Source organism: Chiloscyllium plagiosum, unplaced genomic scaffold (genome assembly GCF_037043375.1).
Source record: "Chiloscyllium plagiosum isolate Xiang-an unplaced genomic scaffold, Cpla_swu_hap1 HiC_scaffold_9, whole genome shotgun sequence".
In the NCBI taxonomy this organism is placed as follows: Eukaryota; Metazoa; Chordata; class Chondrichthyes; order Orectolobiformes; family Hemiscylliidae; genus Chiloscyllium; species Chiloscyllium plagiosum.
This window is the reverse complement of record NW_028270147.1, coordinates 79,484,820-79,511,252: the sequence shown is the minus strand read 5'-3', so window position 1 is coordinate 79,511,252 and position 26,433 is coordinate 79,484,820. Positions and strand designations below refer to the sequence as shown.

Below are 26,433 nucleotides of genomic sequence, written 5' to 3'. Positions count from 1 at the left end.
GCCTGGAATGGGAAGTTTGAGTTATAAAAATATGATGGATGAGCTGGGAGTTTTTTCACTAGAACATAGGAGGTTGAGAGGGGACCTTACAGAGGTTGATAAAATCATGAGGGGCATAGATAAAGGGGAATAGCAGGATGTTTGTTTCAATTGGGTGGGGGAGCTCAAATGTTTTTAAGGTGAGAGGAGAAAGATTTAAAAAGAACATGAGGGGCAACCTTTTTACACAGAGTGCATTGTATGTGAAATGAACTGCCGGAGAGAGTGGTGGATGCAGATACAGTTACAACATTTAAAGGACATAAAGGACCATTCCTCAGAGGAAGGGTCACTCGACCTGAAAGGTTAACTCTGATTTCTCTCCACAGATATTGCCAGACTTGCTGAGCTTTTCCAGAAATTACTGTTTTTGTTTATAATCTACAGCAACCACAGTTCTTTCTGTTTTTATTCAAATGGGCCGGTTCAGACTCAGGCAGTAAACAAGGGCCATTGAAGTTAGTGCCAGGAAATGGAGTTTGTTGCAGGGGTCAAAAACAATATCTTTAGTCTTTCCAATATTTAATTGGAGAAATTTTCCACTAATTCATAACTGGATGTAAAGCAAACAAAATGACAAATCACAAAATTCAATGGCTATCCCTGTTACATAGTATTCTGATGCATTAACATGCTATTGCATGATGTGGTAAGTAAAAAGATGGTGATTTTCAGCTACAGCCAGACTTATTAGAGTAAGGATTATTGCCAAAGTCTAGAAAGAGTCAACCCCAGTTATTTAAGAGTACGGTATTAATGACCTATACAAAACAGGTATTAAGATCTGGAAGCAGGTTATCCATCCAACTGCTCTATTTATAGATTGGTGCAGGTGGCACAGGATGTGAAACTCAAAACATTGTAACAAAATTATATAAGGGAACAAAATTTGATATGAAATTTTGCATATGGCAAATGTTAAGAGGTGCAGTAAAAACAAATGGTAACGATCATGATACACATGCCAAGTTCCACAATTCCCTTACATGTCCATCTTATACATCTACTATTCAGGTAAAACAATTCTCTTCCATGTAGCTGTTATGGTACTATGACTTTAAGAGGTGTATTTTGTCATTTTCTTTGAAAGGAGAGGTTGAGACAGAAATGCTGAGCCATCCATTCCAAGCCAAAAAAGTAAACAATTTGAGAGGCCTTGGGTTTATTTTTAAAGTTGTAACAATAGAAGCAGAATGAAGGGGTGTGGTCACGCTCCTACAAGAATCAGAATTTTAGTTTAACTTTCAGTAGCTGTTGGGGTTTGTAAGCTGCTAAGTCCCTCCCTGCTACAAGAAAATGCTTGAGGTTTTCCTTGATGTTCTTTCCTCCTGGACTGGAGAATTGCATGTGAGACAATTTATTTTACGAAGTTTGCCTTTGTCAAGTGTTTGTTTTTGGATGTTACTACATTGGAATAGTTGCTGTTTAGTAGTTAATCTATTATTATGTTAAGATTTTCTAATAAATTTTTTTTATTCCAATTCTTCTTTCTTTTGTATTTTCATTATAGTGTAAGAATAAAGTATGCTTTGCTTCAAGGAAGTTTGACAAATTGAGTTGCATCAGGAACACAACACCTTACATTTGCCTTTAAGATAAGAAAAGGTTGGGGTCTAGGCTATCTTCTTAATTTATTTTGAGGAGGTTTGATCTGATCCATAACAGTGGCATTGAGAGTAGGATGGAGGACAGAAATAAAAGTAAATATAACTAAAGTACCAAACATAATACAAATACAAATTAAATGAGGTGGGGTATTTTTAATACATTGCCTGGATTTTAAACAAAAGCATCATAGGCAGAGATTAGTTAATGAATAGCACTCGGAGACTATAAACACTAAAAAGGTTTGGGGACCAGGGAAATAAATGAAATATATTATGTAGATATAAATAGTCTAGCACAATATTGAAACTTTATGATTTATTTCAAAAGTAACAAGCAGTTAGAAAATTGCAAGAATTCAATATTAATGCGAATGATTAGGATAAAAACTTTCATCCCATTGGCAAGGTGGTGTACACCGTAACACTAAAGGCAGTAGTTTACCACTTGAATGGAGCTTGTGTGTGTCTGTAGCACCTCCAATGCACTTTCCATTCACAAATACTCTTGGCACCTGAGAAAGGAATAACAACATTTTGGAATAATACGTCAAATCTTGTATATTAAACTTGACTCCAATTTATTTTTTATTTCTCCTGAAGAGGTATCCTTATCAAATTATACACATTGCTAGGTAAGAGTATTATAGACAAAAGCCTTGGATACATTTATAAGATTGAGATTGTGCAACAGCAAGACTGTAATGAACAACTGAATGGATTAACTAATATCAGCTGAATGATTTTCTTCATTCAAATGTGGGCGGCACAGTGGCACAGTTGTTAGCACTGCTGCCTCACAGCGCCTGAGACCCGGGTTCCGTTCCCGCCTCAGGCGACTGACTGTGTGGAGTTTGCACGTTCTCCCCGTGTCTGCATGGATTTCCTCCGGGAGCTCCGGTTTCCTCCCACTATCCAAAGATGTGCAGGTCAGGTGAATTGGCCATGCTAAATTGCCCGTAGTGTTAGGTAAGGGGTAAATGTAGGGGTATGGGTGGGTTGCGCTTCGGCGGGTCGGTGTGGACTTGTTGGACCGAAGGGCCTGTTTCCACACTGTAACGTAATCTAATCTAAATTATGATGTAAACTGTACATATGCAGATTTAAGCAGGTTTGGTTACCCAGTAAAGGGTTTTGTATGATTACTTTACCAGATTTGGATGCAAGTCTAAGTGATTGATTATTCAATGACTATTGTGCAATTAACATGTGACACTAAACACTACTAAAGCTACAAAATAAATATTTTCAACTGCATCTCAAGTGAATTGAAGCTCCAGATTAGGCTTTTCCTCTATTCATCAATTTTTCATAACTGACCAGGTAGCTTATGGCTTAGACATTATCTTGTTCCAACGCTTTTGTGAATTAACTAACTATTCAACATTACAAAAGTGAAGGTTGTAGTCTTGCTGAGTTGGATGGGCCAGTAGGTATGTTGGGTAAAGTGGGTGGGTGGGTGACTGAATGGGGTCTGGAGTGGTAGTCAGGTTGGGGGCCAGCTGGGAGTAGTAATCAACACTAACATACATTCATGTCCAAAAAGGTGTCTGCACAACAAGCCGAAGTGAGTGGATAGGGTTTTTAAGGCAAACTTCTCACCATTTAACCCAGGAGTGTTGATGCAAACTGTGCAGGCCACTAACCTATCCTGGCTCAGGTCGGTTAATGACATTTAATTCTATTGTGGACAATTTGATGCAATCTCCCAAGGTCTATGGAAAATAAATACATGAAAATGTGTCCTCAAATTGGGAGCTATTCACCTTGCTTCTGGTATCCTGGTTTGATTACATAGATCACACTTTGTGTAATTACATTTAACTTGAGAAGATAGGGCTAAGGTTAATGGAGTTTGGACATGGTCACTTACTGTCCTGACACCAGTCAATTCCTCAAGAATATTTTGAATATAGTCACCATCCTTGCGCTGATCCAGTTCGATTGCCTTGAAGTTGGCTCCTATTTCTTCAAAGATGCTCTTCGCCTTCATACAGTAAGGGCAATAGGTCTTGGAAAATATAACCACACAATTCTGTACAACTTGGTTCTGAAGAACAAACATAATTCACAAGTAAGAAACTAATTAACTGTTTAAGTTTGTTCATTATTTGTTGAATCATTTTTTTTTAATCCTGGCTATATTTTACAAGATCATTGTTGTGAACATACATTCATGCCGTACTTTCTGCTTTGTCAACAATCTCAATAATGCTTCTTGTTTAGTGAACTACTGATTAAGTGTAAGTAGTGTAGTTTTGTAGGAGACATGCAGCTTTAGCACTGATCAGACTGATGAGGAACAGATCCACTGCACTGAAATATCTTTGGTTCATGCATTTTGAGAACAACATAAGCAAGAGATATTAATATCTAACAGAAAATAACGTCCTGAAATGCTACAGTTTTGGGAATAAGCACATGCTAATTCAAACACTTGGCTCAAACAATACAACACTAATGAAAATATTGTCTAAGTTATGTATTTGATAAAAGTAGAGTATTAAAGTCTCTTTCTCTTTAACCTTTTAGCATTTGTAATGTCTAAGAAGTCATACATTTTTCACTTTCGAGATTATAAACTGAATGGAAGTTGCATTGCCGAATCTGAAAAATCTAGTTGAGTCTTTCAACCTGAAAATAATATGTTGCATCTTATTGATCTGTCCAATATAATGTTGCTTTTCGGAACTAGTAAAACTGAACAATACTAAGATTCTTGCGAGTTAAGGAAATTCTGCCTGACAACTGCTCTCTAGTTGGTTGAGCTGGAGAGCATGAAAAAGATAGAAGTGCCAAGAGCAGTAAAGTAGAACAAAAGACATCCTGAGCTTGCACACACAAAACATCCATCTCTCTCTCTCTCTCTCCCTCCGAGAAAAGGCAGAAAAACTGAGAAAGATTAAGATAGAAGAACTCATACAAGGAAGACCTATGAACCAAGTTATAAATCCTTTGTTTTCAGTGCTATTAATACAGTGCAGCGTGTTACATTAAATAGTTTTCTGTAAACTGAAAGAACCTGGTGTGAAATGCTTTTATCCTGAGTAGCATTTAGTCAAATAAATTATTCTAATTGGGATTTTATACATTTATATATTTGTGTTGGCTTGTGAAAGAGTGGGGCATGCTTAATGGTACACTCTTCCCAGTTAAGCTGTGACAAATTAAATGGGTGAACTGACTGCACAAGTGGAAAAAAATAGTACACAATAGCAATTAAAGAGCCATGGTTCCAAAGTGATCATGGCAGGGACCTGAAGCAGCACATGGAAGAAACAAACACTGAAGGTGACTAGGGCATAGAACATAACTCCAGGTGGAGGACTTCATTTCCTATCATGAGTACTGGCTTGGGACCACAAGTGACTGAGATGACTGAATCCAAAAGAAAATAACTGAATGACGGGATCTACAGCAGGTGTTGAGCAATGAGGAGATGGAAAAGCATATTTATCCTCATCCTCGTCAAACTGCCTCTTGCAGATGCATCTCAGTAGTTTGGTAGGCGTGACCTCTGTACAGTTAGGTGGGAGACAAATTCCTATCTTAACATTAAGAACATGCTCTGTTGTGTCGTGCAGCACCATCATTGTACTAAATGGAATAGACTTCAAACAGATCTAGCAACTCTAGACTGAGTATCCATGGGCCATCAGCAGCAGAATTGTACTCAAACATAATCTGTAATCTCATGGCACTGTTTATTTACCATTCTACCATTAAACCAAGGAATCAACTCTGGTTCAATGAAGGGTGCAGGAGGGCATACCAGGAGCAGCATTTGGTATACCTAAATATGAAGTGTCAATCTGGTGAAGCTATAAAACAGGACGACTTGCACACCAAACAGCACAATTAGCAAATGATAGGGCAAAACAATTCCACAATCAACAGATCAGGTCTAAGTTCTACAGTGCTGACACATCCAGTCATGATTGGTGGTGGACAAATAAATAACTCATTGGAGGAGGTGGTGCCACAATATCCCCATCTTCAATGATGGGTTAGCCCAGCACACCAGTGTAAAAGATAAAGATAAAACATTTGCAATAACCTTTAGCCTGAAGTGTTTAGCATAGATGTTTATAGCACATTATGTATACACCAGTCAACAAAGATCTGACTACATTAATCCTATTTTCCAGCTTTTGGCCCGTAACCCTGGAGGCTACGGCAATGCAAGTGAATGTCTAAATACTGCTTAAATTTTAAAAGACTTTATGACTTAACCCCCCTTTCAGACAGTGAGCTCTTGACTCTCATCACCCTCTGACTGACAAACTTCTCCTCACTCAATTTCTTTCAACCTTCTACCTCTTACCTTGAACCTATGCCCCCTAGTTATTGAGTCCTGTATCAATGAAAACAGTGCCTTTTGATTCAGAGAAATGGAGCTTGGCTGTTGCATACATTGAAAGCTGAGTGGACAGATTTTTGAGGACAAAGGAGTCAAAGATTGCACAGGCAGGCATTAAGGTGGTGGAGAGGCCACAATCCATTTGTCATGATTTTCTTGATTAATGAGACAAGCTTAAATATGCCAATTAACCTACTCTTGCCCCATTTATTATTAACCTATTTACTGTAATATGATACATAAATTGGTTCCACCACTTTGTAAATCAGCAAATGTTATTTATTTTTCTCCTTTTGAAATACTGATATTTTACAATCACAATATTTTGTCTCATGGGCATTGATATCCACTGGTACCTTAATCAAATAGTAGTGCTTTATAGAATAGGCGATGAAATGATTATTGCCTTGCCACTTGAATATGGATGATGTTACAGCTTAGCCTGTTAGTGTTCTTGTCTAATGTCCCTGCTTGAGCACCAAAAAGCAGAAATCATTGAATAATTGAAGATGTGAATGACTTCTGTTCTTTCCTAACCTAGGGATGTAATGGAGAATTAAAGCGCTCATTTTCCTTAAAACAGAATTGCAAATTATTGATGTTTGAAGTAATAATCCAACAGTCATAAGTGTTAGCCTATCTACATCTGAGTAACATGATGTGCATTGGCATTTGCAATCTCAAATGAAAACTGATGTCAGTTTAAAAACAGGCCTAATATTAAAAAAAAACTCCTTGAAAATTAAAACAATATTGATCATATTAAGAATCATACTAAGGAGTCATTCAAGACAGTGATGTGGTTAAGAGTATTGAGGTTCAGGGAAAGTGAAACAGATAAAACTTTACCCTACAATGATTAGCAAGTGAGAATTAATATTTGCTATGGAATACTTTACTCACTTTTTCTGTTATTGATTACCAATAAAGTCTATTTTTGTAACCATGATGCTTTATCCCTCCTCAACATTTATGTAGCATTTGACAAGGTCCTGACCAGCCTGTTAACAAGGTTTATCAAGTCATACGATAGGATTTGTTATTTTATGAAGTCAATATGCCATTGAAAATCCAGTCACATGTCACTCAGCAGGGCTAACTTTTCTAATAGCTTTTACAGGGAGTGCATGTGGAAGCTACTTAATTTTAATGATTTCTAAGGAGATTGCTCTCTGATGAATTGGGAAAGCACACACTATCATTGATAGCAAATTCTGGATTTTCACATCATCGAGTCTGTGCACCTCTAGAACTTGCTGTCATTTTCAGTGCAATAACGGCAATGAATACATAACATTTTGTTGCCAATCTTATCACAAAATCTGAACCATATTGATCACAGTGGAGGCATAGGCCAAATATGAGATATCGTGGTAAAAATGAACCCAACAAAATTGGTCTTCGGTGTATAAACATAGAATACAGGAACAGGAGTCGGCTATCATGGCTGATCATTCAACTCAGTACACCGCTCCCGCTTTCTCCCCATACTCTTTGATCCCTCCAGTCCTAAGAACTAAATGAAAACACTCAATATTTTGGCTTAACTGGTGTCTGAGTGAAGAAAGTTGCTCTCAGCTCAGTCCTAAAAGGCCTAGCTTGTATCCTTAAGTTGTGGTGCCTGGTTCTGAACTCACCAGTCATTGGGAACACCCTACATGCATTTATGCTGTCTCAATCTGTTAAAATCATATAGGTTTCTGTAAGACCCCTCCTCATTCCTCTAAACTCCAGTAAATGTAATCCATACCAATCCAGTTTTGCTTCATTTGTAGTCCTTCCACCCCACAAATCAGTCTTGTAAATCTATCTTGCATTCTCTCCATAGCCAGAACATCCTTTCTCAGGACAGGAGATCAAACCACACACTGTAATCTAGGTATGGTCTCATCAAGGTTCTGTACAATTGCAGCAAGATATTCCTACTTCTGTACTCAGCTTTTTCCTGTGAAGGCCAACATACCTTTTGCCTTCTTCAATGCCTGTCGCAACTCCATTCTTTGATGACTGGTGTACAAAGACAGCCAGTTTTCATTGAATCTCCCCTTTCCCAATCTATAGCCATTGAAATAATAGCCTGCCTTCCTGCTTTTGCTTCCAAAATGGATAACTTCATATTTATCCACATTATATTTCATCTGTTATGCATTTGCCTATTCACGCAACTTATCCAAATTACACTAAATTATCTTCCTCATGGTTCATTCTCCCACCCAGCTTTGTGCCATCTGCAACTTAGAGTCAGACAGCATGGAAACAACTCCTTCAGTCTAATTCATCCATGCCAAATACGTTTGCCAAACTAAACTAATCCTACTTGCCTGCATGTGGCCCGTATCTCTTTGTGCCCTCATCTAAATCACTAATATATATTGTGAATGGCTTGGAAAGAAGCACTGATCATGCAGTACCGCAGTAGTCACCACTTTGAATACACTTAATGACTTAATCTCGACAGTGCTCTGCAGTAAAGAATTCCATAATTCACTTCCTTAGAGAAAATAATTCTTCCTCATCCTTGTCTTAAATGAGTGACCCTTTATTCTGAGATTACACCATCTCTACCCTGTCAAACCTCCTAAGAATCTTATATGTTTTTCTCATTCTTCTAAACTCTGAAGAGTACAAGCCCAACTGACTCAATCTCTCATACAAAAATCACTCCATACCCAGGATCAACCTAGTGGACCTTTTCCGGACTGCTTTCAATGCCAGTATACTTTGCTTAGATAAAGGAACCAAAGTGCCCTCAGCCATAGCCTCAAATTCCATCCTTTTTGACACTCCTTTCTCCCTGCGATCCTCAAATCAAGTGCTTTTCGTTCAGCCATATAGAAACTGCTTTCGCTTCCATTCACTTTCCATTCACTTTGAATGAGTCTTCAAAGGCCATTCACTCAAACAAGGTTTTGATCATGCTTCCTGATACCCTTCACTTTTATTTTGACAACCACAAAACTTAATATCTATGAACAGCCATAAGAATTTAAACTGTGTTGCTGGAAAAGCGCAGCAGGTCAGGCAGCATCCAAGGAGCAGGAGAATCGACGTTTCAGGCATGAGCCCTTCTTCAGGAATCACTCATTCCTGAAGAAGGGCTCATGCCCGAAACGTCGATTCTCCTGCTCCTTGGATGCTGCCTGACCTGCGCTTTTCCAGCAACACAGTTTCAGCTCTGATCTCCAGCATCTGCAGTCCTCACTTCCTCCTAGCCATAAGAGTTTGTCTACCTCAAAGGTAACATCAATGCAACTTATATTTGGCTATGCTATCACATAGAGTCATAGAGAGGTACAGCATGGAAACAGACCCTTCAGTCCAACCCGTCCATGCCGACCAGATATCCCAACCCAATCTAGTCCCACCTGCCAGCATCCAGCCCATATCCCTCCAAACCCTTCCTATTCACATATCCATCCAAATGCCTCTTAAATGTTGCAATTGTACCAGCCTCCACCACATCCTCTGGCAGCTCATTCCAAACCCGTACCACCCTCTGTGTGAAAAAGTTGCCCCTTAGGTCTCTTTTATATCTTTGCCCTCTCACCCTAAACCTATACCCTCTAGTTCTGGACTCCCCAACCTCAGGGAAAAGACTTTGCTATTTACCCAATCCATGCCCCTCATAATTTTGTAAACCTCAATAAGGTCACCCCTCAGCCTCTGACGCTCCAGGGATAACAGCTCCAGCCTGTTCAGCCACTCCCTGTAGCTCAAATCCTCCAACCCTAGCAACATCTTTGTAAATCTTTTCTGAATCCTTTCAAGTTTCAGAACATCTTTCCGATAGGAAGGACACGCAATATTCCAAAAGTAGCCTAACCAATGTCCTGAACAGCTGCAACATGACCTCCCAACTCCTGGACTCAATACTCTGACCAATAAAGGAAAGCATACCAAACGCCTTCTTCACTATCTTATCTACCTGCGACTCCACTCTCAAGGAGCTATGAACCTGCACTCCAAGGTCTCTTTGTTCAGCAACACTCCCTGGGACCTTACCATTAAATGTACAAGTCCTGCTAAGATTTGCTTTCCCAAAATACAGCATCTCGCATTTATCTGAATTAAACTCCATCTGCCACTTCTCAGCCTATTGGCCCATCTGGTCAAGATCCTGTTGTAATCTGAGGTAACCCTCTTCGCTGTCCACTACACCTCCAATTTTGGTGTCATCTGCAAACTTACTAATGATACTTCTTATGGTCGCATCCAAATCATTTATGTAAATGACAAAAAGTAGAGGACCCTGCACCGATCCTTGTGGCACTCCACTGGTCTCAGGCTTCCAGTCTAAAAAACAACCCTCCACCACCACCCTCTGTCTTCTACCTTTGAGCCAGTTCTGTATCCAAGTGGCCAGTTCTCCCTATATTCCATGAGATCTAACCTTGCTAATCAGTCTCCCATGTGGAACCTTGTTGAACGCCTTACTGAAGTCCATATAGATCACATCTACTGCTCTGCCCTCATCAATCCTCTTTGTTACTTCTTCAAAAAACTCAATCAAATTTGTGAGACATGACTTCCCACGCACAAAGCCATGTTGACTATCCCTAATCAGTCCTTGCCTTTCCAAGTACATGTACATCCTGTCCCTGAGGATTTCCTCCAACAACTTGCCCACCACCGAGGTCAGGCTCACTGATCCATACTTCCCTGGCTTGTCCTTACCACCCTTCTTAAACAGTGGCACGTTTGCCAACCTCCAGTCTTCTGGCACCTCACCTGTGACTATCGATGATACAAATATCTCAGCAAGAGGCCCAGCAATCACTTCTCTAGCTTCCCACAGAGATCTAGGGTACACCTGATCAGGTCCTGTGGATTTATCCACCTTTAACCGTTTCAAGACATCCAGCACTTCCTCCTCTGTAATCTGGACATTTTGCAAGATGTCACCATCTATTTCCCTACAGTCTATATCTTCCATATCCTTTTCCACAATAAACACTGACGCAAAATACTAACTTAGTATCTCCCCCATTTTCTGTGGCTCCACACAAAGGCTGCCTTGCTGATCTTTGAGGGGCCCTATTCTCTCCCTGGTTACTCTTTTGTCCTTAATGTATTTGTAAAAACCCTTTGGATTCTCCTTAATTCTATTTGCCAAAACTATCTCATGTCCCCTTTTTGCCCTCTTGATTTCCCTCTTAAGTATACTCCTACTGCCTTTATATTCTTCTAAGGATTCACTCAATTTCTCCTGTCTGTACCTTAGATATGCTTCCTTCTTTTTCTTAACCAAACCCTCAATTTCTTTAGTCCAGCATTTCCTATACCTACCAGCCTTCCCTTTCACCCTGACAGGAATATACCTTCTCTGGATTCTTGTTATCTCATTTCTGAAGGCTTCCAATTTTCCAGCCGTCCCGTTACCTGCGAACGTCTGCCCCCAATCAGCTTTTGAAAGTTCTTGCCTAATACTGTCAAAATTGGCCTTTCTCCAATTTAGAACTTCAAATTTTTGATCTGGTATATCCTTTTCCATCACTATTTTAAAACTAATAGAAGTATGGTTGCTGGCCCCAAAGTGCTCCCCCACTGACACCTCAGTCACCTGCCCTGCCTTATTTCCCAAGAGTAGGTCAAGTTTTGCACCTTCTCTAGTAGGTACATTCACATAGTGAATCAGAAAATTGTCTTGTACACACTTAACAAATTTGTCTCCATCTAAACCTTTATCACTATGGCAGTCCCAGTCTATGTTCGGAAAATTGACATCCTCTACCATAACCACCCTATTATTCTTACAGATAGCTGAGATCTCTTTACAAGTTTGTTTCTCAATTTCCCTCTGACTATTAGGGGGTCTATAATACAATTCCAATAAGGTTATCATCCCTTTCTTATTTCTCAGTTTCACCCAAATAACTTCCCTGGATGTATTTCCGGGAATATCCTCCCTCAGCACAGCTGTAATGCTATCCCTTATCAAAAATGCAACTCCCCTTCCTCTCTTGCCTCCCTTTCTATCCTTCCTGTAGCATTTGTATCCTGAAATTAAGCTGCCAGTCCTGCCCATCCCTGAGCCATGTTTCTGTAATTGCTATGATATCCCAGTCCCATGTTCCTAACAATCTGCCTTCCCTGTTCGGCCCCTTGCATTGAAATCAATGCAGTTTAATTTATTAGTCCTACCTTGTCCCTGCCTGCCCTGTTTGGCTCGCTTCTGTTCTCAACTGTACCAGTCTCAGATTGATCTCTTTCCTCACTATCTCCCTGGGTCCCATCCCCCCACCTTACTAGTTTAAATCCTCCAGAGCAGCTGTGGCAAATTTCCCTTCCAATCCATCCTTCTTGTACAGGTCACTTCTACCCAATGATAATATATTAATTCAATTTTAAAGTCAATGTCATGTCATAGCTTTACAGTTTAGATAGAAAATGCTGTGACAGTCTTTGAAAGCCCTCTCATGTTGGACCAGTGTACACTTCTGTCAGATATGTGAGAAACTTTATCCCAAATGCAGCAAAACAGCGATGCCTTTCACCAAGTCAATAGTCCACCAGCTACAATGTTTGTTTCAGTTTGTGGCCCTGACAGCAGCCTGCAGATCAGACAGCATGGCTTTTTGGGGTCCTGGAAATGAACATCTTCAAAAACCACTGTATCTCTGTTCAGACCTTCTTTGTACAGGTACATTTCAGAAGGAGTGGGCTGATTGCTTCTTGTTTGAACTTTATTGCTGGAACAGCACAGCAGGTCAGGCAGCATCCAGGGAACAGGAGATTCGACGTTTCGGGCACAGGCCCTTCTTCAGGAATGAGCAGAGAGTGTTCAGCAGGAGAAGATAAAAGGTAGGGAGGAGGGACTTGGAGGAGGGGCGTTGGAAATGTGATAGGTGGAAAGAGGTCAAGGTGAGGGTGATAGGTCGGAGTAGGATGGAGGCGGAGAGGTCAAGAAGAAGACTGCAGGTCAGGAAGGCGGTGCCGGGCTGGAGGGATTCGGCTGAGACAAGGTGGGGGGAGGGGGGATGAAGAAACTGGTGAAGTCCAAGATCATCCCCTGTGGTTGGAGGGTTCCCAGTCGGAAGATAAGACGCTCCTCCTCCGACCGTCGCGTTGTTGTGGTTTGGCGGTGGATGAGTCCAATGACCTGCATATCCTCGGTGGAGTGGGAGGGGGAGTTGAAATGCTGTGCTACAGGGTGGTTGGGTTGGTTCGTCCGGGTGGCCCAGAGGTGCTCTCTGAATCGCTCCGCAAGTAGGCGGCCTGTCTCCCCAATATAGAGGAGGCCACACCGGCTGCAGCGGATGCAGTAGATGATGTGGGTGGAGGTGCAGGTGAATCTGTGGCGGATATCTTCTTCCCTATCACTGTTACCTCAAAGTCAGTAGGCAAAGAGGATGAGACTGCCACATGGAGGAAGAAAGATCTGACAGAGAAAGTCATTCTCACCAACAGTCAAGAGGCATCTTGATGCTTGTTTCCACACCTCCTTCTGGAATGTGCCTATGCAGAGGAAGTCTGGAGAAGAATGCAGTGGTGTTTGTCGAGGTTCGTCCTGAGCAGCGCCGTGACGCGGGACTCCGTGTTCTACGGCCTGTTCCCCGGGACGCACACCGAGACGAACATCAACTGCGTCTGGAGGATCATCAACTCGGTGAAGGACGCTCTCTGGGCAGTCCGAAACCTGTTGATCTTCCAGCTGAAGGAGTTGACCCTGACTGAGTGCTGCCGACTGGCACATTCCAAGGTCCAGGACTACGTGTTGAGGGACGCGCTGAAGCTTGGGGCAGCTGCCACCAAGGCGCGGTGGGGAAAGACCACCGTGTAACATCTGCCTGCCTAACCGAAGAACAGGGGGCCCACGCAGTCATTTGGGCTCTGCTGACGCCTCAGCTAAAAATGTAATCGAACCGACCTGTAAATAGGAATGACTACTCTGTTTCAGTATGCAAAGAAGTGGAATGTCTACATATGTATGGCATGTCCATTTGTATAGATCATCAAAGTATTTATGAATAAAGTATATTTTTGAAATAAAAAAAAACTTGATGCTTGTTTGAAAGTTGTGGCAATGAAGCATTCTGCTAAACAAGGTTAACTGCTAAGAGATCGGGTCCTCCATCTGCAGCATCTGGGGACCTATCACTCAGTCTGATGAATGTCTGCTCAAAGGTGCTTTCCCGCAAAAGATTTTCTACCAGGGACTAATCCAATGTAGCCATTTCACCAATGACTCTGCAGCCAACAAAGAGGTGCAACCATTATTTTCAAAGCCTTCGGAATGGGAATTTCGAATACGAATGAATGAAACAGTCGATTGGGCTGAACACCAACAGCTAATGAAAGAGTACGGAGGACAAAACCGATGTATAGACGAACACAACGAGATGAAACTTACGCGAATAAAATGCAAAGCAGCCTGGCGTTTTTCTTCTGGTAATTTGGTAAAAAGCTGTCCCATCTTCACAAAAGGAAGCAGACGTGCACTGTTGTGCTTGCTAAAACTGAGTAAACAAGTTATTCAGGCATAACAGGAATATATGATATTATAAAGCTTTAGACATAGTTGTACGTTTTAAAAATATTCATCAGCAAAGTAAATGGGCGTTTTATTATGGTTTCGCGACCCGACATTAGTTTTGATGTCCAAGCCTAATGCGAATCTGCTATGCACAATTTCCACGTCACTGTCCTGCAACATCAAGTTTTCTTTTCATGTGCTGAATATTTCCAGCATTCCCCATTTTAAAAATGAAGTTCCCGTGTTAAACAAGGTTAGGAATATCTACTGGATTCGAGCCGAAAACGCTTCGAGGAAGCTTTGCACTGCCAAGGTGCACGGGGGAGTTTGCGGAAAAGTTTCTTCCCCTTTGCCCCATGTGATTTTGAGAGCAATCGCAGGGAAATCCGACGATCAGAGGCGAAAACGTCGAGCTTAATGAGCCCGAGTGAAATATCGGCGCAGAGTGTGAAACGTGCCCTCACCGCAAACCTCCGAGGCAGCGGGCAGTGCTTTCAGCAGCAGCACGAGCCATCGTGTGCATCATCTCTGTTAATACCTTCAGTTCCAAGGCGCCGTCACAATGAGGGGCACTGCTGCGTCAGCAGCATTCTAACATTCCGAGACTCTTGCTGAACAGCGGTAATGTCTCTACCTCTGAACCAGGACAACCCGGTTCTCAAGTCCTCCCTACTGCAGAGGGACATTAATAGTTTATTGCAAAAATACATTTTATCATGAACAAACTTTATAAGTACATACAATAGGTCCTAAGACAGTTCTGTAAAGTCTTTGTAGAGAAAATACAAACCACTCATCAGAATTTGACATTCCTCTGAACTTCCCTGCAGTTACAAAACAAAGATATGTTCTACTTACACAGGAACTATTTACATTAATGTTGAGGCACCAAGAAATTGAAAACTGAATAGAACCTCACTATACTTTAGCAGAACGACCTTAGATGGTGGACTTTCTCCACTGCATCTTGGCAGCAGCTACCCCACACATTAGGTTGTCCTTGAGCACATAGTCCTGGACTCTGAAATGTGCCCCTGCAACCCTCAGTCAAGGTCGACTCTTTACACTAGAAGACCAACAAGTTTGGAGCAAACCAAAGAGCATCTTTCATCAAGTTGATGGTCCTCAAGGTGCAGTGCCTGGGAACAGACTGTGCAGCACAGAGTCATCTGTCACAGAGCTGCTTGGGGCAAACCTCAACAAAACCTCCATCTCTCTCCAGACATTTTTTTTGCAAAGGCACACTCCAGAAGGAGATGTATAACAGTCTCTGATATGCTCTTTGAGGGAAGTTTGAGGGAATTCCTGATGAAGGGCTTATGCCTGAAACATCGATTCTCCTGCTCCTCGGATGCTGCCTGAGCGGCTGTGCTTTCCCAGCAACACACTCTCGACTCTGATCTCCAGCATCTGCGGCGCTCACTTTCTCCTATATTCCCAGCACATTCAGATAATCTGACTTGTCAATGAAGGGGATAAAAGATTGTTTGGCCCAGTTCCCAATGAACATAGCCTCATTCTTGCCACAGTTTACCTTAGCTCCCAAGGCCAGTTTGAACTGAACAGATGCTCAGGAGTCTGCGCACTAACAGCAGATCTGAGCAGAAAATGGTGACATCATCCAGGTACAAGGAGGCTTTGACCTGCAGCCTCCACTGTCTTGAATAGTCACCACTTTCATAGAGTCATAGAGATGTACAGCATGGAAACAGACCCTTTGGTCCAACCCGTCCATGCCGACCAGATATCCCAACCCAATCTAGTCCCACCTGCCAGCACCTGGCCCATATCCCTCCAAACCCTTCCTATTCATATGCCCATCCAAATACCTCTTAAATGTTGCAATTGTACCAGCCTCCACCACATCCTCTGGCAGCTCATTCCATACACGTACCACCCTCTGCCTGAAAATGCTGCCCCTGAGGTCTCTTTTATATCTTTGCCCTCTCACGCTAAACCTATGCCCTGTAGTTCTGGACTCTCTGACCCCAGGGAAAAGACTTTGTCTATTTATCCTATCCATGCCCCTCATAATTTTGTAACCCTATATAAGCCTCCGATGCTCCAGGGAAAACAGCCCCAGCCTGTTCAGCCACTCCCTGTAGCTCAGATCCACCAACCCTTGCAACATCCTTGTAAATCTTCTCTGAATCCTTTCAAGTTTCATAACATCTTTCCATTGGAAGGAGACCAGAATTGCATGCAAAATTCCAACAGTGGCCTAACCAATGACCAGTACAGCCCCAACATGACCTCCCAACTCCTGTACTCAGTACTCTGACCAATAAAGGAAAGCATACCAAACGTCTTCTTCACTATCCTATCTACCTGCGACTCCACTTTCAAGGAGCTATGAATCTGCACTCCAAGTAACACTCCCTTGGACCTTACCATTAAGTGTATAAGTCCTGCTAAGATTTGCTTTTCCAAAATGCAGCACCTCGCATTTATCTGAATTAAACTCCATCTGCCACTTCTCAGCCTATTGGCCCATCTGGTCAAGATCCTGTTGTAATCTGAGATAACCCTCTTCTCTGTCCACTACGCCTCCAATCTCGGTGTCATCTGTAAACTTACTAACTGTACCTCTTATGCTTGCATCCAAATCATTTATGTAAATGACAAAACATAGAGGGTCCAGCACCGATCCTTGTGGCACTCCACTGGTCACAGGCCTCCAGTCTGAAAAACAACCTTCCACCACCACCCTCCATCTTCTACCTTTGAGCCAGTTTTATTTCGAAATGGCTAGTTCTCCCTGTATTCCATGAGATCTAATCTTGCTAATCAGTCTTCCATGAGGTTCCTTGTCGAACGCCTTACTGAAGTCCATATAGATCATATCTACTGCTCTGCCCTCATCAATCTTCTTTGTTACTGCTTCAAAAAACTCAATCAAGTTTGTGAGATGTGATTTCCCACGCACAAAGCCATGTTGACTATCCCTAATCAGTCCTAGCCTTTCCAAGTATATGTACATCCTGTCCCTCAGGATTCCTTCCAACAAATTGCCCACCACCGAGGTCAGGTTCAGCGGTCTATAGTTCCCTGGCTTGTCTTTACTGCCCTTCTTAAACAGTGGCACCACGTTTGCCAACCTCCAGTCTTCCGGCACCTCACCTGTGACTATCAATGATACAAATATCTCAGCAAGAGGCCCAGCAATCACTTCTCTAGCTTCCCACAGAGTTCTCAGGTACACCTGATCAGGTCCTGGGGATTTATCCCCTTTAACCATTTCAAAACATCCAGATTCCTCCTCTGTAATCTGGACATTTTGCAAGATGTCACCATCTATTTCCCTACAGTTTATATCTTCCATATCCTTCCACAGTAAATACTGATGCAAAATATTCATTTAGTATCTCCCCCATTTTCTCTGGCTCCACACAAAGGCTGCCTTGCTGATCTTTGAGGGGCCCTATTCTCTCCCTAGTTACCCTTTTGTCCTTAATATATTTGTAAAACCCCTTTGGATTCTCCTTAATTCTATTTGCCAAAGCTATCTCATGTCCCCGTTTTGCCCTCCTGATTTTCCTCTTAAGTATACTCCTACTTCCTTTATACTCTTCTAAGGATTCACTCAATCTCTCTTGTCTATATCTGACATATGCTTCCTTCTTTTTCTTAACTAAACCCTCAAATTCTTTAGTCATCCAGCATTCCCTATACCTACCAGCCTTCCCTTTCACCCTGACAGGAATATACCTTCTCTGGATTCTTGTTATCTCATTTCTGAAAGCTTCCCATTTTCCAGCCGTCCCTTTACCTGAAAATTTCAAGCTTGCATTCTTCCTGAATGCTCTGTGCAACACACAAGCAAGGCAGGACTCAGTGGGTAGCCTTGCCTGGCCCCAGATTTGATTAGAGAGCTTTCTCAATCTGACCCTGAGATTCAGGAAATCCTTTTATGCCAAACCGTGTGCCAAAAAGCCACAGACAGCACGGTCTCCCAGTTGTTCCTTTGATTGCGATTGCACTACTGATGTTGGTGAACAGCAGTCAAAGCCAATTGAAGATTCCATCCCCAAAGCCCATTTGGGAGAGTACATCCCTCATGTAGGTGTGTGAAAGCCTGCCAAAGGCATTCTCCTGGTCCAGACTGATGAACCATGGTGTTTACACCCCCTCCCCCATCCTACACAACAGGTGTTTTTACCTGCACATAGGTGATCATATTCCTGAGGAACACAACACTTTCTGAGATCTTCCTGCCCAGTACAGCACAGGTTTTGTCAGCAGGAATCACCAGTCCCAGAGCACACCTGACCTATTTGGCAATGACCTCAGATAAGATTTTGTAATCCACATTTGACAGTGAAATTGGTCACCAATTTCTAATTTCCTCCCTCTCCCCCTTCCACTTGTAGATGAGGGGGATGATACTCTTCTTCATGGACTTGCAAATGCTACCTGCTAAAAACATACTGTTGTACTCCTCCAGCAGGATCTGGCCAATCAAGACCCAGAGAATTAAATACAACTCAGCTGGAAAGTTGTCAGTTCCAGGAATATTACTCTTCTTAAAGTACTGGAGGGCCTTGGTTAGATCATCCTGAGATAATAGCTACTCCAGTATTTCCAGTGTGATGTCGTCTAAGAACTTGTGATAGAACTCAGGAATGACCGGGAGGCCTCAGGATATCAACTGAGGTGATGTTATACAGCCATCCTCTTCCTTCAAGCTGCTGATCACAACGTTCTCCCAATGCACCTTCTGGAAAAATGAAGGCGAGCACGTCTCATCCTGCTTCATATTACGGATCCTGGAACAGAAGTTTATCATGGAGGTCTCTGAGGCAAAGAGCTGAAAATGTGTTGCTGGAAAAGCGCAGCAGGTCAGGCAGCATCCAGGGAACAGGAGAATCGACGTTCCGGGCATAAGCCCTTCTTCCTGAAGAAGGGCTTATGCCCGAAACGTCGATTCTCCTGTTCCCTGGATGCTGCCTGACCTGCTGCGCTTTTCCAGTAACACAATTTCAGCTCTGATCTCCAGCATCTGCAGACCTCACTTTCTCCTCTGAGGCAAAGAGCAGGGCTTGCTTGCTCTTCATCTACTGGAGATATTCCTTGACACTGATTCCCATTGTCTGTCGCAGGAGTGGTTTTGCATCCTTTTCTGGAGTTAGAACAGTTTTCCCATCTCTCTGTCTCATCTCCTGGACACTTTGAGAGTGAAGGACCTCTTGATGCTGCTTGGCTTCTTTAACTGTTTCCATCAGGAATCCATCAGCCCTTTGAGATCGCCCAACTGCATCAACAATGCAGTTGAAGTCATCAACCAGAATGACTGGCATGAATGTTTCCAAGAGCAGTGGGAGCTGCTGTAGGATGGCCAAAAGCACACTCTTTACTGCTGGGGGTTAAACATTAGTTACCGTCAGGAGAGCATTTGTGTACATAACATCTGCTATGAGGTGCCCACCCAACACCTCCTTAACCTTGGAATGGTGAAGTTGCCTCTTCACAGCAGAATATCCAGGTTAGACGATGTAATCCCCCTCTGCAATGTCCTTGTTTTTCTGCAAGCCTTGCACTGTTTTTGTTTTCCTTCTGGAATCCTCAGCAATCCAAGATGAACTGCTGCACAATAAACGTCTGATTTTCTGGCATATCTTCTTCACAGTCACCATGACTGTGTTCTAGACTCCCTGGCCTGGGGCTTGGATGCTTGCAGCAGTCATAACTCTGGTTGGCTGGGCACTAAATTGGCATTTGGCTGAAGCCAACATAAAAATGCACCAATAGTGCAGCTCAGCTGAACTGATGATTCTCCTATGTCCAATCACAATCCAGTGGTGATCTCAAAACTCTCTGATGACTTGCAACTTGGAGTAGGCTGAGAAACTCCACAGGTGTATAATAACATCGTGAATAGATTGATTTGAAAATATCCCCATGAAGATGATACCTAAGCCAGGTGAAAGAGTGTTGGCAGAAATCAACCGTCAGCAGACTGCTGGTGATTAAAACACACAAATATTGATTACAATGATAAAAACAGCCATGGGTTTTTGTATTAGAGGTTAACGTCCCAAACTGTTACTTATAACATATCTTTTATTTTCCAGGTTTATATCTATGGCAGATGCCAGTGATTCAAATTGAATTCCGGCACCTATGATGATAATTAAGGAAAGCGTAATCATACAAAATTATACTCGACTTGATACATCAACTCTATTTCTCTCCCCAAAGATGCTGCCAGAGCTGCTCAGTATTTTTGGCATTTTCTATTTATATTTCAGATTACAGCATCGACAGTATTTTGCTTTTATTGCAGTGTCTGTAAACAGGCCTGGGCATTCCCTGTCAGTGACCATCCATCAACAGTTAATAATGACCAATTAAACTTTGTTTGGGGGTAATATTAGTTGGATGAATATGCTCAAGGGTTGTCTGTTTTACTCCTGTGTTGGGTCAGCCATTTCCATTGCACATGATCTTTAATACCCATTTGAATCACTTTACAAGTAGCTGGTGCTTCAGTTTAGTGTCTTATTTGAAGAACAGCACAGTCATCAAGCTGTGTCAGTAACTGAGATTATGCACAGATGTATGGATAAGAACATTTTAATGGTGCATTTTCACTTTTATTCTAATTTCCAAACCAATGTTAAAATTTGTAAAAAGACAGCTAGTTGAAAACCCATTGCTGTTGGAAGATGCGAGAGCTCTGCTTTTTATTTCTTCACCAGGCATGGTTGCCAAAAGGTACCTAGTAGCGTCAGAGTTTGAACTGATGTCTCTCCACAATTTGCTGTGATGTATTGAGAAACTAAACAATGAATTTATTTTCCGGTGTTTTTAGTAAACTGAAAAGATATCAACTGTAAAATTATAGATTCACTACTTGCTTAGTCAATACAACGTATTGAGGCAAAGATTACATCCTACAATATATAGGTATTTGCAATCTAAATCAAGGTCAACATGACCTTGTGATAGAATGTACAAGGGGTATCTTAAAAAGGAAGGTAGGAGAGCAAAAAGCAATCATGACAGAATAAACGTCGACAAAATAAAGGAAACCCTAAGTTATACATTAAGGTAAGGGTAAAAGGGTAACGAGGGAAAGAATACAGCCCATTTATGGACCACAATGATGATTTGTACATGGAGCCAAAGGACCACATAGGGTTCTAAATGAATACTTTGTGTCAATGACAGGACTGTGATATACCTACAGAAATTATCATAAACAGAGAAGATGTTCTGAGTAGTCCAACAGGCTTAAAAGTAGATAAATCTCCAAGGCAGGATGAAAGGTAACGGAGGCTGTTGAGTAAGGCAAGAAATGAAATAGCAGGGCCGCTGCCAATAATGTTCAATACCTCTCTGGCTACAGGAGAAGTGCAAGAGAACTGGGGATGAGCAATATGGTGCAATTATCCAAGAAAGAAGCATGGGCGAAACCAAGAAACTGGAAGCGTGTCAATGTTAGTGATGAGAAACTATAGGAAGCAATTCTAAGGGATAGAATTAATCTGCACTAGGAGAGGATGGGATTAATCAAGAACAAAATGCATTTTTTTAAAAGGGGAGATCATTAAAAGGGGACAAACCTTGATTGAGTTTTTTGAAGTAGTAACCAGGTGTATAGATGACAGCAACACATTCAATGTAGTCTACATGGACTTCAGCAAGGCTTTTGATAAAGTCCCCCATCGGAGATTGCTGGCAAAGGTATGACTCCATGGGATTTTTCTGTTTTTTCAACGGAAGCAGCAACTCGAGGGGCCTGCCGGGAACAGTGAGTCATTGATTTGAGCCTTTAAAAATTTACCATGAGCACGGGAGTCCTCCATTTCTGTATTTCAGCGGCAGCAGCAACTCAAAGGGTGGGAGCTTGCACCAGGGGCCTGGCGGGAGCGGTGAGTCACTGATTTGAGCTTTTAAATTTGAAGTCAAAGAGCAGAGGTTTCTGGGAAAGGAGGGACTTCTTACATTTATTTTCGTCTTGCTATATAAGTCAGTGTTTTCTCAACCCGAGACCCCACCCAACCACCTCCTCTAACCTTAAAGTCCAGGGGCATATCAGGTAAGCGTCTCTTTTTTATTTTGTGACCAGGGGACTAGCAGGGATGGCAGTGCAGGGAGAGCAATGTTCCTCCTGCATGATGTTTGAGGTCAGGGACGCCATTAGTGTCCCATCCAAGTACATCTGCAGGAAGTGTGCTCAAATCTTGCTCCTCCAAGACCGTGTTAGGGAACTGGAGAGGGATCTGGATGAACTTCGGATCATTCTGGAGGCAGAGGCTGTGAGAGATAGGAGTTACAGGGAAGTAGTTAATCATAGGCAAGAAGAGAGCCGGGGGACTGTTCAAAAGGTACAAAAACAGTCAGTGGAGGGATCCTCTGTATCATACCCCTGAAAAACATGTATACCGTTTTGGGTACTGTTGAGGGGGACGACTTACCAGGGGCACAGAGCCTGTCCCTGTTGCACAGAAGGGAAGGAGGCAAAGGAGGAGAGTGTTAGTCATTGGGGACTCAATAGTTAGAGGCTCAGATAGAAGGTTTGTTGGGAACAAACAAGACTCGCGGTTGGTGTGTTGCCTCCCAGGTGCCAGGGTCCGTGATGTCTTGGTTCGTATCTTTGGGGTCCTGAAGGGAGAGGGTGACCAGCCTCAAGTCGTTGTCCATGTCGGTACCAACGACATAGGTAGAAAGAGGGATAGGGATGTAAGGCAGGATTTCAGGGAGTTAGGGTGGAAGCTGAGAGCTAGAACAAACAGAGTTGTTATCTCTGGTTTGTTACCCTTGCCACGTGATAGTGAGGAAAGGAATAGGGAGAGATATCAGCTGAACACGTGGCTGCAAGGGTGGTGCAGGAGGGAGGGTTTCAGGTTTTTGGATAATTGAGACTCATTCTGGGGAAGGTGGGACTTGTACAAACAGGACGGTCTTCACTTGAACCAGTGGGGTACTAATATCCTGGGTGGGAAATTTGCTGGTGCTATTCAGGTGGGTTTAAACTAGCTCAACAGGGAGATGGGAACCAGAGGTGAAATTGCAGTGCACAGGAGGATGAGAGTAGGAATGACAGGGACAGGATTTCACGGCCACAGGAATGTTCTGGCAGACAGCAAACTGGTTTGAAGTGTGTCTACTCCAATGCCAGAAGTATCCGAAATAAGGCAGGTGAGCTTGCAGCATGGATAGATAGCTGGGACTTCGATGTTGTGGCCATTTCAGAGACATAGGTAGAGCAGGGTGAGGAATGGATGTTGCAGGTTCCAGGGTTTAGGTCTTTCATTAAAAACAGGCAAGGCGGTAAAAGAGGGGGAGGCATGGCCTTGTTAGTCAAAGATAGTATAACGGTGGCTGAGAGAACGTTTGATGCGGACTCGTCTACTGAGGTAGTGTGAGCTGAGGTTAGAAACAGGAGAGGAGAGATCACACCGCTTGGAGTTTTTTATAGGCCTCCGCAGAGTTCCAGGGAGATGGAAGAGAGGATTAGCAAAATTATTTTGAGTAGGAGTGAAAGGAACAGCGTGGTGATTATGGGAGACTTTAACTTCCCCAACATTGATTGGAAATATTATAGCTCTAGTACGTTGGATGGATCAGTTTTTGTCCAATGTGTACAGGAGGGTTTCCTGACAGTATGTCGAAGGGCCGACAAGAGGGGAGGCCACACTGGATCTGGTGCTTGGTAATGAACCAGGCCAGGTGTTTGATTTAGTTGTAGTTGAGCACTTTGGAGAGAGTGACCATAATTCAGTTGTGTTTAGTTTAGTAATGGAAAGGGATAGGTACATGCCACAGGTCAAGTGTTATCGATGGGGCAAGGGCAATTATAATGCGATTAGACAAGAATTAGGATGCATAGAATGAGGTAGCAAAATGCAGGGGATGCAGACAATCGAAATGTGGAGCTGGTTTAAGGAACAGATATTGCGTGTCCTTGATAGGTACGTCCCTGTCAAGCAGGGAGGAAGTGATAAGGTAAGGGAATCCTGGTTTACTACAGAAATTGCATCTGTTGTTAAGAAGAAGACGGAGGCGATGGAGAGTTACAGATCAGCTAGGAAAGAGTGAAAGAGAGTGAAGAAGAGCAAAGAGAGCACACAAGCAGTCTTTAGCAAATAGAATAAAGGAGAACCCTAAAGCTTTCTCTAGGTTCGTGAGGAATAAAAGGATGATTAGGGTAGGAATAGGGCCAGTCAAAGACAGAAATGGGAAGTTGAGTGTGGACCCTATAGAGATCGGAGAGCTGCTAAATGAACATTTCTCATTGGTGTTCACTCAGGAAAAGGAGAATATTGTACAGAAGAATGAGATACAAGATATTAGACTAGAAAGGATCGAGGTTAGTTACGTACAGGTGTTATCAATTGCAGAAGGAGTGAAAGTAGACAAGTCCCCTGGGCCAGATGGGATTTATCTGAGGATTCTCTGGGAAGCTAGGGAGGAAACAGCAGAGCCTTTGGCTTTGATATTTGAGTCATCATTGTCTACAAGTTTAGTACCTGAGGACTGGAGGATTGCAAATATTGTGCCCTTGTTCAAGAAGGGCAGCAGAGATGACCTGGGTAATTATAGACCAGTGAGCCTTACGTCTGTTGTAGGAAAGGTTTTGGAAAGGATTATAAGAAATAAGATTTATATTCATCTAGCAAGCAACAATTTGATTTCGGATAGTCAACATTATTTCATCAAGGGCAGGTCTGTCTCACAAACCTCATTGAGTTTTTTGAGAAGGTGACCAAGCATGTGAATGAGGGTAGGGCAGTTGACGTGGTATACATGGACTTCAGTAAAGCCTTTGATAAAGTTCCACATGGTAGGCTGATGGAGAAAATGCAGAGGCATGGAATTGAGGGTGATTTAGCAGTTTGGATTAGAAACTGGCTTTCTGAAAGAAGGCAGCGAGTGGTGGTTGATGGAAAATATCCAGTCTGGAGTCCGGTTACTAGTGGTGTGCCACAAGGATCTGTTTTGGGACCACTGCTGTTTGTCATTTTTATAACTGACTTAGACGCAGGCACAGGTGGATAGATTAGTAAGTTTGCAGACGACACTAAAGTCGGTAGAGTACTGGACAGTTACAGGTTGCAGGGGGACTTGGATAAACTGCAGAATTGGGCTGAGAGGTGGCAAATGGAGTTCAATGCAGCTAAATGTGAGGTGATGCACTTTGGGAAGAATAACAGGAAGGCAGAGTACTGCATCAATGGAAAGATTCTTGGTAGTGTGGATGTGCAGAAGGATCTTGGGAGTCCATGTGCATAGATCCCTGAAAGTTGCCACCCAGGTGGATAGTGCTGTTAAGAAGGCATACGGTGTGTTAGGTTTCATTGGTAGAGGGATTGTATTCCGGGACCGCAATATCATGCTGCAACTATACAAAACGCTGGTGCAGCCACACTTGGAATATTGTGTACAGTTCTGGTCACCCCATTACAGGAAGGATGAGGAAGCATTGGAAAAGGTGCAGAGGAGATTTACCAGGATGTTGCCTGGTCTGGAGGGAAGGTCTTTTGAGGAAAGGCTGAGACACTTGGGTCTGTTCTCATTGGAAAGAAAAAGGCTAAGGAGGGATTCGATAGAGACATACAAGATGATCAAAGGATTAGATAGGGTAGACAGTGAAAGACTTTTTCCTAGGATGATAAAAGCTTTTCTGAGAGGGCATAACTACAAATTGAGAGGTCATGGTTTTAAGACAGATATCAGAGGCAGGTTCTTTACGCAGAGAATGGTAAGGGCGTGGAACGTCCTACCTGCTAATGTAGTCAACTCAGCCACATTAGGGAGATTTAAACAATCCTTAGATAAGCACATGGATGATTTTGGGATAGTGTAGGGGGATGAGATGAGAATAGTTCACAGGTTGGCGTAACATCGAGGGCCGAAGGACCCGTTCTGCGCTGAATTGTTGTATGTTCTATGATCCAAGGAAACCTAGTTAATTGAATTGGCTGACTGTCAGGAGCAGAAGATGATGCACA

General features: G+C 42.6%; 1 protein-coding gene across 3 annotated transcripts in view; it reads right to left on the bottom strand.

Annotated features, from left to right (window-relative positions):
* Positions 1-1,811: 1,811 nt before the first annotated feature.
* Positions 1,812-26,433, bottom strand: part of LOC122554566 (uncharacterized) — a 32,138-nt gene continuing 7,516 nt past the window's right edge. Inside the window, exons 1-4 of one of the 3 annotated variants that reach the window (XM_087990858.1) lie at positions 22,042-22,070; positions 14,354-14,459; positions 3,517-3,693; positions 1,812-2,158 (exon numbers count right to left, since the gene is read on the bottom strand). In XM_087990858.1, the coding sequence (XP_087846984.1) occupies positions 2,009-2,158; positions 3,517-3,693; positions 14,354-14,416 (390 nt within the window). In that variant the 5' untranslated portion in view covers positions 14,417-14,459; positions 22,042-22,070 and the 3' untranslated portion in view covers positions 1,812-2,008. Of the gene's footprint in view, positions 2,159-3,516; positions 3,694-14,353; positions 14,460-22,041; positions 22,071-26,433 lie in introns of those variants that run through there. The other 2 variants (XM_087990857.1, XM_043699808.2) reach the window with 2 other exon arrangements.